General features: G+C 39.9%; 1 protein-coding gene across 1 annotated transcript in view; it reads right to left on the bottom strand.

Moving 5' to 3' along the window:
• Positions 1 to 16605, bottom strand: part of LOC139765197 (chromosome-associated kinesin KIF4-like) — a 102900-nt gene that overhangs the window by 34511 nt on the left and 51784 nt on the right. The window contains exons 13-16 of the mRNA XM_071692485.1: positions 11599 to 11698; positions 7668 to 7772; positions 6647 to 6792; positions 6183 to 6268 (exon numbers count right to left, since the gene is read on the bottom strand). Of these exons, the coding sequence (XP_071548586.1) occupies positions 6183 to 6268; positions 6647 to 6792; positions 7668 to 7772; positions 11599 to 11698 (437 nt within the window). The remainder of the gene's footprint in view (positions 1 to 6182; positions 6269 to 6646; positions 6793 to 7667; positions 7773 to 11598; positions 11699 to 16605) is intronic.

Raw genomic sequence — 16605 nt, 5'->3', positions numbered from 1 at the left:
AAGAGGTAGTAAAAGCTTTGCGGAAGATGAAAGCCGGCAAGGCAGCAGGTTTGGATGGTATTGCAGTGGAATTTATTAAAAAAGGGGGTGACTGTATTGTTGACTGGTTGGTAAGGTTATTTAATGTATGTATGGCTCACGGTGAGGTGCCTGAGGATTGGCGGAATGCGTGCATAGTACCATTGTACAAAGGCAAAGGGGATAAGAGTGAGCGCTCAAATTACAGAGGTATAAGTTTGTTGAGTATTCCTGGTAAATTATATGGGAGGGTATTGATTGAGAGGGTGAAAGCATGTACAGAGCATCAGATTGGGGAAGAGCATTGTGGTTTCAGAAGTGGTAGAGGATGTGTGGATCAGGTGTTTGCTTTGAAGAATGTATGTGAGAAATACTTAGAAAAGCAAATGGATTTGTATGTAGCATTTATGGATCTGGAGAAGGCATATGATAGAGTTGATAGAGATGCTCTGTGGAAGGTATTAAGAATATATGGTGTGGGAGGCAAGTTGTTAGAAGCAGTGAAAAGTTTTATCGAGGATGTAAGGCATGTGTACGTGTAGGAAGAGAGGAAAGTGATTGGTTCTCAGTGAATGTAGGTTTGCGGCAGGGGTGTGTGATGTCTCCATGGTTGTTTAATTTGTTTATGGATGGGGTTGTTAGGGAGGTGAATGCAAGAGTTTTGGAAAGAGGGGCAAGTATGAAGTCTGTTGGGGATGAGAGAGCTTGGGAAGTGAGTCAGTTGTTGTTCGCTGATGATACAGCGCTGGTGGCTGATTCATGTGAGAAACTGCAGAAGCTGGTGACTGAGTTTGGTAAAGTGTGTGAAAGAAGAAAGTTAAGAGTAAATGTGAATAAGAGCAAGGTTATTAGGTACAGTAGGGTTGAGGGTCAAGTCAATTGGGAGGTGAGTTTGAATGGAGAAAAACTGGAGGAAGTGAAGTGTTTTAGATATCTGGGAGTGGATCTGGCAGCGGATGGAACTATGGAAGTGGAAGTGGATCATAGGGTGGGGGAGGGGGCGAAAATTCTGGGAGCCTTGAAGAATGTGTGGAAGTCGAGAACATTATCTCGGAAAGCAAAAATGAGTATGTTTGAAGGAATAGTGGTTCCAACAATGTTGTATGGTTGCGAGGCGTGGGCTATGGATAGAGTTGTGCGCAGGAGGATGGATGTGCTGGAAATGAGATGTTTGAGGACAATGTGTGGTGTGAGGTGGTTTGATCGAGTAAGTAACGTTACTGTAAGGGTAAGAGAGATGTGTGGAAATAAAATGAGCATGGTTGAGAGAGCAGAAGAGGGTGTTTTGAAATGGTTTGGGCACATGGAGAGAATGAGTGAGGAAAGATTGACCAAGAGGATATATGTGTCGGAGGTGGAGGGAATGAGGAGAAGAGGGAGACCAAATTGGAGGTGGAAAGATGGAGTGAAAAAGATTTTGTGTGATCGGGGCCTGAACATGCAGGAGGGTGAAAGGAGGGCAAGGAATAGAGTGAATTGGAGTGATGTGGTATACCGGGGTTGACGTGCTGTCAGTGGATTAAAGCGGGGCATGTGAAGCGTCTGGGGTAAACCATGGAAAGCTGTGTAGGTATGTATATTTTGCGTGTGTGGACGTATGTATATACATGTGTATGGGGGTGGGTTGGGCCGTTTCTTTCGTCTGTTTCCTTGCGCTGCCTCGTGAGCGCGGGAGACGGCGACAAGGCAAAAAAAAAAAAATCCCTGGGGATAGGGGAGAAAGAATACTTCCCACGTATTCCCTGCGTGTCGTAGAAGGCGACTAAAAGGGAAGGGAGTGGGGGGCTGGAAATCCTCCCCTCTCGTTTTTTTTGATTTTCCAAAAGAAGGGACAGAGAAGGGGGCCATTTGAGGATATTCCCTGAAAGGTCCAGTCCTTTGTTCTTACACAACCTCGCTAATGTGGGAAATGGCGAATAGTATGAAAGAAAGAAAGAATATATATATATATATATATATATATGTGAGAGAGGAAAGATTGACCAAGAAGATATATGTGTTGGAGGTGGAGGGAACGAGAAGTGGGAGACCAAATTGGAGGTGGAAAGATGGAGTGAAAAAGATTTTGTGTGATCGGGGCCTGAACATGCAGGAGGGTGAAAGGAGGGCAAGGAATAGAGTGAATTGGATCGATGTGGTATACCGGGGTTGACGTGCTGTCAGTGGATTGAATCAGGGCATGTGAAGTGTCTGGGGTGAACCATGGAAAGCTGTGTAGGTATGTATATTTGCGTGAATGGACGTATGTATATACATGTGTATGGGGGTGGGTTGGGCCATTTCTTTCGTCTGTTTCCTTGCGCTACCTCGCAAACGCGGGAGACAGCGACAAAGCAAATATATATATATATATATATATATATATATATATATATATATATATATATACATATATATGGTGTGGGAGGAAAGTTGTTAGAAACAGTGAAAAGTTTTTATCGAGGATGTAAGGCATGTGTACGTGTAGGAAGAGAGGAAAGTGACTGGTTCTCAGTGAATGTAGGTCTGCGGCAGGGGTGTGTGATGTCTCCATGGTTGTTTAATTTGTTTATGGATGGGGTTGTTAGGGAGGTAAATGCAAGAGTTTTGGAAAGAGGGGCAAGTATGAAGTCTGTTGGGGATGAGAGAGCTTGGGAAGTGAGTCAGTTGTTGTTCGCTGATGATACAGCGCTGGTGGCTGATTCATGTGAGAAACTGCAGAAGCTGGTGACTGAGTTTGGTAAAGTGTGTGGAAGAAGAAAGTTAAGAGTAAATGTGAAAAAGAGCACGGTTATTATGTACAGTAGGGTTGAGGGTCAAGTCAATTGGGAGGTGAGTTTGAATGGAGAAAAACTGGAGGAAGTGAAGTGTTTTAGATATCTGGGAGTGGATCTGGCAGCGGATGGAAACATGGAAGCGGAAGTGGATCATAGGGTGGGGGAGGGGGCGAAAATTCTGGGAGCCTTGAAAAATGTGTGGAAGTCGAGAACATTATCTCGGAAAGCAAAAATGGGTATGTTTGAAGGAATAGTGGTTCCAACAATGTTGTATGGTTGCGAGGCGTGGGCTATGGATAGAGTTGTGCGCAGGAGGATGGATGTGCTGGAAATGAGATGTTTGAGGACAATGTGTGGTGTGAGGTGGTTTGATCGAGTGAGTAACGTAAGGGTAAGAGAGATGTGTGGAAATAAAAAGAGCGTGGTTGAGAGAGCAGAAGAGGGTGTTTTGAAGTGGTTTGGGCACATGGAGAGAATGAGCGAGGAAAGATTGACCAAGAGGATATATGTGTCGGAGGTGGAGGGAACGAGGAGAAGAGGGAGACCAAATTGGAGGTGGAAAGATGGAGTGAAAAAGATTTTGTGTGATCGGGGCCTGAACATGCAGGAGGGTGAAAGGAGGGCAAGGAATAGAGTAAATTGGAGCGATGTGGTATACTGGGGTTGACGTGCTGTCAGTGGATTGAATCAAGGCATGTGAAGCGTCTGGGGTAAACCATGGAAAGCTGTGTAGGTGTGTATATTTGCGTGTGTGGACGTATGTATATACATGTGTATGGGGGGGGTTGGGCCATTTCTTTCGTCTGTTTCCTTGCGCTACCTCGCAAACGCGGGAGACAGCGACAAAGTATAATAAAAAAAATAAAAAAATAAATATATATATATATATATATATATATATATATATGTATATATATATTTTCCCTGGGGATAGGGGAGAAAGAATACTTCCCACGTATTCCCTGCGTGTCGTAGAAGGCGACTAAAAGGGAAGGGAGCGGGGGGCTGGAAATCCTCCCCTCTCGTTTTTTTTTTTTCCCCAAAAGAAGGAACGGAGAAGAGGGCCAGGTGAGGATATTCCCTCAAAGGCCCAGTCCTCTGTTCTCAACGCTACCTCGCTATCGCGGGAAATGGCGAATAGTATGAAAAAAAAAAAAAATATATATATATATATATATATATATATATATATATATATATATATATATATATATATATATATATATATATGTTGAATGTGTTTGATGATAGAGTGGCAGATATAGGGTGTTTTGGTCGAGGTGGTGTGCAAAGTGCGAGGGTTAGGGAAAATGATTTGGTAAACAGAGAAGAGGTAGTAAAAGCTTTGCGGAAGATGAAAGCCTTTTTTTTGCTCTATGAGATAATGTTCTCACCTTCTACACATTCTTCAACGCTCCCAGAACCTTCGCCCCCTCCCCCACCCTGTGACTCTCTTCTGCTTCCATGGTTCCATTCACTGCCAAATCCACACTATACAATTTTGCCTATGTATACAAGGAACTGAAAGTTCTCACTATTATTTACCTCATCAATTGGATCAATGATACTTGTACTTACTTATCAAAGTATTCTTTGAATTCAAATTTCTTATTTATTACAGTACTATATCTTTGATGTTTAATTTGTTTTCTATTCTGTAAGCTGCTGGGCTTTCATATCATGTTGCGAAAACATTATTGACCATTCCATGGTTTTACTCAAATTTTCCTTCCTTAAAGTCCATCAGATTTGCTTTCACCCATTCAGAAATTATATCAAGGTCTTTCTGCACTGTCTCTTTGTTCACTCCTAAACTTCATAATTTACTGTCTCTACTGTCATCTACAAAATGCCTGACCATGGTTTGTTTTTCTACGTCTATGTTTGAGATCATAACACATCAACAGACCAATGTCAGACCTGTTATAAATCTAAACATTGCATGAGCTTTGCCAAAACTTCCTTCCTGATCCTAAAGATACAAGGAGCAGAGTTTTTTATAGAAAAAAAAAAGCCCCCACCACTAGTTAAACCACACAATGCTCAGCACATTGCTGCATCACATGAGTCCTGTGTGGCTGTAAGAGTGATCCGTTTTGATAACTATTGGAATTCTCTTCACTCTCAAATCTTTCCCAATAATGATTACCTGGCACTTTTTAAAAGACAGATTTTTTCTTCCTCCAAAACTTGTAAATATTTTTCCTCATCTCTTCCTTTTCCCTTTTATTAACCTTTATATATTTCAATCAAAGCCTGGCCTTGATGTCTACTTTTGTCCTTGACTGGAGCCTCGAACATAAAAAACATAACATTAGAGGAGTTGATGCAACAACAAAACATAAGTTTATGGTTGCTGCCACAATGCGAAAACCTTGAGAGCCAAACTAAACTTCCAGAACAAAACAAATGGCAAATACTTTGCAGTGCATAAACTAACATAAAAAACAGAACATAGAATTAGAACAAAGTAGGGTAGACCACTGCACCAGCATAGTGAACTGATCACCTGGCTAGTCTACCTAAGCATGTGCATATTATATGTCATGGAGTTTTAAAAAAAAAAGAAAATAAAAACTGTATGGTGACATGGAATCAAAATGAACATACAGATCTAACATCTTTTATGTCCTGAAGTAAAGGTAATGTTGTGAATCCCCACTTGCTACTTCAGTATGTTTGCATTGAAACACTGAAACAGATCTTGCAGGAATGAAGCTTCTGGCTCATTGGCAGATCAATGGCACTTTGTCATGACATAATAGATCATGAAGGGTTGCTATATGGTCATTAGGTCTCAGCTGCCTACATGGCTCTGTCTGTTGGTATTCACTGATTATGGAGTTCATCCCTGAGGTGTAAAATTGAGGTCAGGGTGGCCTACTTTACATGAAATGCTGAAGTGCTTATCAATATGCATCTGTATTAGAAGTTATACATGACTGTATATCAAACAGTGGCTGAAAACATATTGCAGATATAAAATATAACCAAGCTATGGGTCCATATGCAGACACTGACATGGATGCTGATAGTATCAACTTAGCTCTTCATCTTCGTAGAAGTAAACCAAAAACCATTTCTCAACTATAGGCAAAGATCAAAGAAATTCCAAAACTCAACAACCATACTGCAGATGCAGAGAACTCTCTCTTTCTCTAAGTGGGAATTACATCATCATACAGTCAACTAGAGCAGTTCAACAACTAATAAAGAGTTCCCAAGCCTAAACTGCTTCAAAAATCAACAGACGTGAAGATGATACAAGCACTAAGATATGCATGTCTAAGAATGGTTTCTGCTTTTTTTTTCTGAATCTTTGAACTGCACCATCTGACAGGACAAAAATGTATCAGCTAAGCTAGAACTTGAGTTCTCTTATAGTCACAAAGATGAAATTATAAGTACCTGTTGACATCTTCCAGTTTCCTAAGAAGTCGCTCATTTTCCTTACACACGAGCTCCTGGTCTCGCACCAATGCAGTTGTCACTTTCTGCAGGAGAACAGTTTTGAAACTATTACTCATACGGTTGTCAACGTTTGCAGAACAATTTTAAAACTCATAATGTTGTCACTTACTGTAAAAGTCTTTAAACTGCACCCATAGTTATCACTTCTTACCTCAAAACAGTTTTATAACTACTACTAATACAGTTGTCATTGTCAGTAGAACACATTTGAAAACCATTTCTCTTCAATGAAATGAGTAAAAAAATGATAACATGATAGCTGCTTTTAAATCTACACAGCTTTAGAGACCTCATGAATAGCTGTCCTATCCAGGTATCTTACTAGCAGTTCCCCCTCCATCTACAAATCTACTTGATGGCTATCCACTTGCCTATGCAGCAAAGAAGCCAAGACAACTTACCTGCAGGTCCTTGTTCTCCTTCCTGACATTATCATACTCTGCCATGTATCGCTGGACAAGTTTTACCAGCTCACGGTTGTCTAGAGTTTCTAACTTCTCATTGTCTATGACAAAGGATCCCTGGCGGGACATCAGCTGTGGTCCTGCTGAAAAAGATAACAGACTGGATTAATAAAATCCCCATATAGGGTATGGAATAAGAAGGGAAACTCACTGAAATATGGGAAAGGAAGAGAGAGAAGTAATAAGGATATTAGGTGGAGAGCAATATGGCCCATAGGGAAAGTTAATAAAGCGTACACATGGAAGTACTGATAAATTTAAAAATTACAAGAAAAGGGGTGTAAATAAAACTTTTAATAGAATTTCAGTGAAACTTATGAGTGGGCTGGACCAATAAGGCTCAAAGGGAGGAAAGGCCCAAAAAACCTACAAGGAGGGGGTCAAATGGGTTCATAAGCAGGGGGCAGACAGAGCCAAAGGTGTAGGGGAGGTTATGCCTACACATTTATGGTGTGCCAGCATGGGTATCATACCAGATCACTCCTACATTCATTCCTAACAAAATTCTACACAATAGCTACTGTCAGTCAGTAAGATGCAGCACAGTTTTTCTAATGTAATCAAAATTGTCCACTTCCCATACATTTCAGCTACTCTGTTAGTGACTCTTGTATTAACTCACAATTTATTTTTTTTTTATCTAATAATGCATATTGTTCAGGATTTTGAATTTTTCAGCTTTGTCACATACAATGATTTCTAAATCTTTAAGAAATTTAACCCAAATACATAATCCAGAACTAAAAACTATGTAACCAAGAACTGAGTGGTGTGTATTCATGCTATAACACACTAGCCTGAGGAAAGTCCACAACTGATTCTTCAGCAGGCAAGACCCTTAAACCTCACCATTTGAAAGTGTGAATTGAGTACCCCTTGCATACCTGCCCGATAAAGGGTTTACTGGACTGTTTCAGATTAGCACTGTCATGTAACTAGTTACTGCAGCATACTGCACCTGCATTCGCACCTGTATCTGTCACTTGACTTGATACTTCCACACCATTGGCTATTGCTGCTAATGGTCCATTCACAATTTGTTGAACACTTTGAGGGGTATCTGCTGGGAAAGTAAAACATACTTACTAAAATAAATCTATGGCAAGCATCACGTTTCCGCCAAAGACCCTGAAATTCTTTATGACAAGAAGATTTGACGAAAGTGGACTTATACTGATGGACAAACAGTTTATGTCCACAGACCATACTAACCAGAATAACTGTCTGTGCTATAAGTTATACATTACAGTACTAAACAAAAAACATCAAGTTGTCACCAAGAAACTAGCTGGTAGTTGATACATTAGGTCACAGATTCAACTAAAATGAAAAATTATTAAAATGTTTTTTTTCCTCCGAGTAAAAACCACTTAATTTACCATCCACAGGTTTAGGGTTAGGTTAGCCTTCCACCCTAAAGTGACACAACATTCTGAGAGAGTAAAAATATGAAACAAAACTATCGATGCAAGTCTTGGACACATTGTGAACTTCCTCATCCAAGCTGTCTTAAAACATATTTCCCAACTACTTCATCTTTGGTTCTACAGTGTTCATTATGTTCCTAATTTGTCTTGTTAATGACCTCTGGTGTCTTTAGTTTATAAACAATCATATGTGCTAATGATACAGCGCTGGTGGCTGATTCATGTGAGAAACTGCAGAAGCTGGTGACCGAGTTTGGTAAAGTGTGTGGAAGAAGAAAGTTAAGAGTAAATGTGAATAAGAGCAAGGTTATTAGGTACAGTAGGGTTGAGGGTCAAGTCAATTGGGAGGTGAGTTTGAATGGAGAAAAACTGGAGGAAGTGAAGTGTTTTAGATATCTTGGAGTGGATCTGGCAGCGGATGGAACCATGGAAGCGGAAGTGGATCATAGGGTGGGGGAGGGGGCGAAAATTCTGGGGGCCTTGAAGAATGTGTGGAAGTCGAGAACATTATCTCGGAAAGCAAAAATGGGTATGTTTGAAGGAATAGTGGTTCCAACAATGTTGTATGGTTGCGAGGCGTGGGCTATGGATAGAGTTGTGCGCAGGAGGATGGATGTGCTGGAAATGAGATGTTTGAGGACAATGTGTGGTGTGAGGTGGTTTGATCGAGTGAGTAACGTAAGGGTAAGAGAGGTGTGTGGAAATAAAAAGAGCGTGGTTGAGAGAGCAGAAGAGGGTGTTTTGAAGTGGTTTGGGCACATGGAGAGGATGAGTGAGGAAAGATTGACCAAGAGGATATATGTGTCGGAGGTGGAGGGAACAAGGAGAAGAGGGAGACCAAATTGGAGGTGGAAAGATGGAGTGAAAAAGATTTTGTGTGATCGGGGCCTGAACATGCAGGAGGGTGAAAGGAGGGCAAGGAATAGAGTGAATTGGAGCGATGTGGTATACCGGGGTTGACGTGCTGTCAGTGGATTGAATCAAGGCATGTGAAGCGTCTGGGGTAAGCCATGGAAAGCTGTGTAGGTATGTATATTTGCGTGTGTGGACGTATGTATATACATGTGTATGGGGGGGGGTTGGGCCATTTCTTTCGTCTGTTTCCTTGCGCTACCTCGCAAACGCGGGAGACAGCGACAAAGTATAAAAAAAAAAAAAAAAAAAAATGTGCTAATTATTGGCTATGTATAAATCCTGAACACTGTTTATCTGGGGAAATCAAGAATGAAAATAATAGTAACATTCCAGTAATAATGTTATTTTGCAGTTCTGAAATGATTTGATTCGAGAAGTTATAACATTACCTTCATTTTTCCAAATTTATTTCAGAATTTAAAATATGTTGAAAACCTCATCATGAGATGTACTGACAATTTTTCTCCATCTTTCAACCAATAACCAACATCATGCCAACATAAGCTACTACAATAATAAGCAACAACCACCTGTAAAATCAGTAGCAACTACCACCACAATATCCAAGCATCACCAACCACCTTGATATTGTACACCAACAACAATCAAAGTATCCTGCATCAACCACCACAATTTACTAATTCAATAATACAGGTTGAATCTCTCTAATCCGGCACTCTGTGTTCTTGTAACTCCCATGGTCTGGCAATTCTGAATCTACTGTCATTAGTTTGTCAATCTGCCACCAAGATAGCACTATTAGCAGAACCAAGGTGCCAAGATCTGTTTTACACTACTGCCAAGCTAATCAACAGTCCTGTTAATTTCTTATATTCATTATTTTGATGAAAATGAATGCCAGAAAAGTTTAAAGTTTCAGAAAAATTTGAAAGGAGCCAGAGGTACAGCACTGGACAGTGAACTTATAAAGTGATTTAAGCTCCCACATAATGAAGGTGTAACCATTTCTGGGGAGATGCTTGTCAAGCAGGCCTAAGTTTTTCATAGATAACTAAAGCTAGACCATGACTGTGAATATCTGCAAGGATGGTTACAAAAATTAAAGTGAAGACATGGAATCTCAGAACATGGTGTGTCCAGTGAAAAGCATAGTGCTGACATGGAAGATTATTGTGTTGCCACACAAGCTTGTAGTGTAAGGTTATATTAAAAGAATCAATAAAAACTCAAATTTCCTATTAAACAACCAACAGCAATATATACAGGGTGAGAGTGTACGAGCCAGCCGCCTGGCTGGGACTTACGCAGCGCAGGATGGCATCCTTGACAATAACAATGATACAACAATAGTAACTACAGTCAACCAAAGTCAACTACCAACCAATGGCCAATCATTACATTACTGCTCGTCACAATGCTACGACAAAGTTTGAGGATGAATTTGCACAGCTAGTGACAGCAGAAAATTTAGCCCCAAAACAAGTGTATAATGTTGACGGATCTGCCCTGTATTGGCATAATATGCCACAAAAAACCCTTGCCCAAGATACTGAGGAATCTCCATCTGGGGGTGTTTCTGATGTAATTTGATGTAACAATAAAACCCTTGTTTGGAAGCATTAACGGTTGTATTATTCCTGTTATAAGCTTTGTTCTACCTTTGATAACACAGCAATATGTATGTGTAATGAGCTGGCAAGTCTAGGGGTCGGGCATTATGTAGGGGTTCCCTTAAAGGTCAAGTTCTGTTTTCTGGCATTTTCTGTGGTTCAGCAATGGCCAGGTCCCAAGGCTGCCAAATTAAAGAGGTTCAACCTGTAACTGCATTACAGAACATTGATAACTGCCACAATATCATGTATCTGTAAGAATCACCACTATCATCAACCACAATAACTACAACTATCAATAACTACAACACTTGAGGAGTCACAATTGCTGGAAAGTATTTAGAGGAATGGAATAGTAATACCAGACTTCAGTAGGCAACAAGCTTTCAATCTAATAGATAATAATAAGCATGATTATATAAAAATTCATAGAAAGCTATGATGATGCAAACACAAGACACCTCTGAGGTTAGTAAGTGTTCAGAGCAAGAGGGCCCAGATGCAAGTTGTGAGGAAAAAGTGCATAATGAGGTTAGGAAGCACTTCTGGAACAAAATGTGGACTTTTGGAACAAGCTAAGCAAAGATGAAGTAAATACAGCTACTACTGGAAATTCAAAGCCTTAAGTGGATAAAATGTAAGATGTTTCTGGACTCTCCTGAAATATCAAATATCTTGTAAAAACTCACTCCAAAAGAGTCTATCATTTCCCTGCTACTGATTGTAGCAGGAGTCCCTAGAGAAGGCAACTTAACTTTATAAGATAATGATAATAATAAACTTTAAATGCAGTGAGGAAGACCAGAAAGAAGGACCAGGAGGCCAGAGATAGATGACCTAGGAGACCACAAACAAAACAAGTTGAGTCTCACAGGCATGAAACACCCCTCCCTAGGTGTACACATTAGTAGCAAGACACAGGTCATAACTATAAGGACTCACCAGTCTCACCCAGGTCATAACTATAAGGACTCACCGGTCTCACCCAGGTCAATAAGCATCTTGAGATGAGCATTCTCCTCTCGAAGAAGGCTAACTTCTCGCTGCAGGCTCAGGATCACCTTCTCCTTGGGGTCCTACGGAAGCCATGGAAGAAAGGTTAGCAGGGAACTGTTGTCTCTGAAGCTCTATTTGTAAGGTTTGTCATTTGGAACATCCTTTGTTTGTGTATTGCGGCAGCATGCTTGTACCACTATACCACTATGTCCAACTTGTTACACATAATAATATGACTTGAATTTACATAAAGAAAATCAACACTGAAATCATGCAGACTGTTATCTAATCAGGAACACAAATATCATCTAGTCAGTAACACAAGTATTAACTAGTCAATAACACAAATATCAAGTCAGTAGAACACAAATACCAACTAGTCAGTAAGACACAGATATCAACTAGTTGATAACACAAAGATATCAACAAGTCAGTAAAACATAGATAACAAATGAACTGCCCAGTAACACAAATATCAACTAGTCATTAACACACAAATTTCAACTAGTCAGTAAGGCAAATATCAGCTATTCAGTAACACACAAATATCAGCTTATGAGCAACATGCAAATACCAGCTATTCAGTAACATACAAATATCAGCTAGTCAGTAACACACATATATCAACTAGCCAGTAACAAACAAATATCAACTAGCCACAAATATCAGCATCATTAACATACAGTTAGTCAGTAACATACAAATATCAAATAAGACAGGAACACACATATATATCAACTAGTTTGTAACACACAAGTATCAACTAGTGAGTAACAAACAAATATAATCCAGTCAGTAATACAAAAATATCAACTAGTCAGAAACAAAATTTTATCAACTGGTCAGTAACACAAATATCAACTAATCTGTCATAACTCAGGCATGTTCCAAGGTTACAAGAAGACACATTCTGGTCCAGCCAACTGTCTGCTTGTTTGAAGCCAATCCACATAACCCGTTTCGGTTCAGACAGGCAGGCACCTGTCTTGACACTGTCAAGATTTCTTATATGCATCCTAATGTAACTGTTCACACGACCCATGACGCTGCTGGTGACAGTGATCTATCACCAGACCAACACATTTTGGATTTCTCAAGAAATCCAGGCTTCTGCTTAACAGCAGCCTGAAGGATGTGTGATGGGTCTCAGGAACGAGGACCTGTTTCTTTGTTTGGCACCATATCAGGAAAATTCATGTAATATTTCTTTAAAAAATTTCTGATCTTAAACAAACTGCTAGTCTTTCTTTTGAAGGTATTGCCTCTCAGCAGTTTGTGTTGTTCTTGGTCAAGTCCATTTTCATTCTTTGTAGTAAATAACTAAACTTAGCCTTGACATTCTGAAGTATTTGTAGAAATCTACTTCGTCATCTGCAAGATCTTTATAAAGGGTCTAGTATTCTCCCTATGACTTTCTCTTTCAGTGACTTATGTACCCATAACCTTTTCCTCTTTCCATAAACTTTTTCTTCCTCCTCCTCTTCTAATAGGAAAGCTATTGCTGGCAACCTCCTAATGTTCAGAGACTGACTGCACATGATCCTCACTCAGCAGAGTCCGTGTGAAAACTGCCTCTCGGAAGGTGATGGACAGACCAGGAACGTGCTGTGTGAATACACAACTGTCTGACGGCATCAAGCCAGCAGCCTGCCTGTTGAAACCGAAATGGGTTGTGTGAATCGGCCCTATTCTTCGCCAAAACCATAGATAACACTAAAGTCCACTTATAAGTACAGGAACGGTAAGCAAAAGATAATCATAGTGGAGTATTCAATCCTTTAACAGGGTATCATAATAATAGTATCCTGAGTATATACCAATACACAACACTTCTCCCCCTGACTTGTTTCTTGACTCAAAATTAAATTGTCATCCTTTCTAAAAGAAAAAAAATAATATTCTGGTCGTAGAACAAAATGTTATTCCATATAAACACGAATAACTAAATACATCAAATAATAATGGACATAAAAGACATACTTTAGAGGTCAATTCTATTGGGGGCTTCTCCACTCTTCCAGATCATCTCAGTACTGGTGCCTTAGGCAAACACATTTACTTGAGATTTGGGTTCTTCATTGACATGCTCTGCTACATCATCATTATGATGGAAATCATTCTCTTACCTTGCTTCATGACCTGAACTAAAATCCCTTGGGATTACTCCTGAGCCAGTAACACCAATCTCTGGCAGGAAAACTGCAGCTTCCATTTGGCAGAATTTTGGAACACACGTCCTCAAAAGCTTCTTGGCCATGAGAAACTGGAAATCTGTGCATGGCTGAAGCATCTTGCTCATGAGAAACTAAAAATCTGTGCATGATTTGATCTGCATGCCTCTTCCATACCATATTTCCCAAATCTCGTACACAAACCTTATCATTCCTTGGTCCTAGCACTTCAACGATTAACTCCCTCACCCAAGATTCTCCTTTTCCATAGTTCTTCACAAATACTGCATCACCTACCTGGTTGAGTTCACTTTCATTACAAAAAACACTCATTCAACTGAGCTACTGTTCTGTTTTTCTGTGGCTCATGCTTGACTGACTCAATACTTATCTTGAAATTTCTGTTGAACATCAGCTCAGCCAGTGTCTTACCAGTTCCTGAGAGGATAGTCTTCCTCTAATTATACAAAAACCTACTGATTTTAGTATCTAAACACCCATGAAAAAATTTCCTTAACCCTTCTTTCAGGATTCGTACAGCTCTTTCTGCCAATCCATGAAAAGAATGGTTATATGGATCAGGTGTTACATGTCTGATACCATCTTTCTTTAAAAACTACTGCATCTCTTGGGAACACAAAATAAGGGGTATCATCTGTAATAATCACATCTGGCAATCCAAAATTACAGAAAGATTTTCTTAGTAGGTCAATAGTAACAGTAGAGGTCATAGAATTAGTTACATGAACATCTAAAAACTTTTGTAAATGAATCCACAATCACAAGAAAATACTTATTTTCAAGAGGACCTGCATAATCTATGTGCAGCATAGACCACAGTGATCCTGTGGTGTGGCTGGTGCATTAACATTTTTGAAAAAAATATCACACTATTTTGTTTTTTCTGCAATACCTTGATCCATCTTCGGCCACCACACCTATTTCCTTGTCTCTGCCTTCAAAGCAATAATGCCATTATGACCAATATGTAAATGTTTTAAGTACCTTGCAACACAAGTCAACTGAAACTAGCATCCTATTCCGATACAAAATAACGTCATTATACTGGCTCAAACATCTCTCTCTGTCAATTTTCTGATGGCATGGGAAGGAAATGTCATCAAACTCCAGTAATTCTATCAACATAATCAGCTGGAGTGCATGACTCAAGCTCAGCTTTAATTGGCAGCCTGCTTCGGGCATTAGCCACTACATTGTCCTTCCCCGGCTTAAGAACAAAGTCATATTCATAATGAAACAGCAACAAAGCCCATCTCTGGATTCTGGAATTTGCATTACAGGGAATTGGCCTTCCTATGCTAAACAAGCTAATCAAAGGCTTATGGCCTGTCCTAGCTACAAAATATATCCCATGCAAAGAATATCTAAATCTTTTAAGAGCAAATACAAGGAGTAAACCTTCTTTATCAATCTGAGAATAATTCTTTTCTGCTGAAGATGACCTTTTGCAGGCAAAATAAACTGGTTTTTATCTACCACCTTTGTTTTGCAAGAGGACAAAATCAAAACTTGCAGCTTCCTATCAAAGTTAGTTAACAATGTTGAGTTTCTCAAGTCATCTTTCATGTCCTGAAAAGGCCTTTCCTCCACAACAGTCCATCTAAATTTAACTGCTTTTTTTAATAACACATACAAATATCTATTACTTTTGATATTATTATACATAATCGCTGTTTCCCGCATCAGCGAGGTAGCACCAGGAAACAGACAAAGAATGGCTCATCTACTCAAATACACATATATATACATAAACGACCACATACGCACATATACATACATATACATATCAACATATACATACACATATGCAGATATTACATACATACACATGTACATATTCATACTTGCTTGCCTTCGTACATTCCTGTTGCTACCCTGCCCAACAGGAAAAACAGCATTCCTATCCCCTGCTTCAGCGAAGCAGTGCCAGGAATGCAGACATAAAGGTCACATTCGTTCATATTCAGTCTGTAGCTGTCATGTGTAATGCCCTGAAGCCACAGCTCCCTACCCACATCCAGACCCCACAGACCTTTCCATGGTTTACCCCATAAGCTTCACATGCCCTGTTTCAGTCCACTGGCAGCATGTTGACCCTGGTATACCATATCGTTCCAATTCACTCTACTCCTTGCACGCCTCTCACCCTCCTGTATGTTCAGGCCCTGATTGCTCAAAATCTTTTTTACTCCATCCTTCCACTTCCAACCTGGTCTCCCACTTCTTGTTCCCTCCACCTCAGACATATATATCCTCTTTGTCAATCTTTCCTCACTCATTCTCTCCATATGTCCAAACCATTTCAACACACCCTCTTCAGCTCTCTCAACCATACTCTTTTTATTTCCACACATTTCTGTTACCCTTACATTACTTACTCGATCAAACCACCTTACACCACATATTGTCCTCAAACATTTCATTTCCAACACATCCATCCTCCTCCGTACAACCCTATCTATGGGCCATGCCTCGCAACCACATAACATTACTGGAATTACTATTCCTTCAAACATACACATTTTTGCCCTCCGAGATAAAGTTCTCTCCTTCCACACATTCTTCATCGCTCCCAGATCCTTCACCCCCTCCCCCATCCTGTGATTCATTTCCACTTCCTTGGTTTCATCTGCTCCTAAGTCCACTCCCAGATATCTACAACACTTCACTTTCTCCAATGTTTCTCCAAACTTACATCCCAATTTACTTGTCCCTCAACCCTATTGAACCTAATAACCTTGCTCTTATTCATGTTTACTCTCAACTTTCTCCTCTCACACACTTTTCCAAACTCA

The sequence above is a fragment of the Panulirus ornatus genome, chromosome 53 (genome assembly GCF_036320965.1).
Source record: "Panulirus ornatus isolate Po-2019 chromosome 53, ASM3632096v1, whole genome shotgun sequence".
Lineage (NCBI taxonomy): Eukaryota > Metazoa > Arthropoda > Malacostraca > Decapoda > Palinuridae > Panulirus > Panulirus ornatus.
The sequence above is the reverse complement of the archived record's forward strand: the minus strand, read 5'-3'. Positions and strand labels throughout refer to the sequence as shown.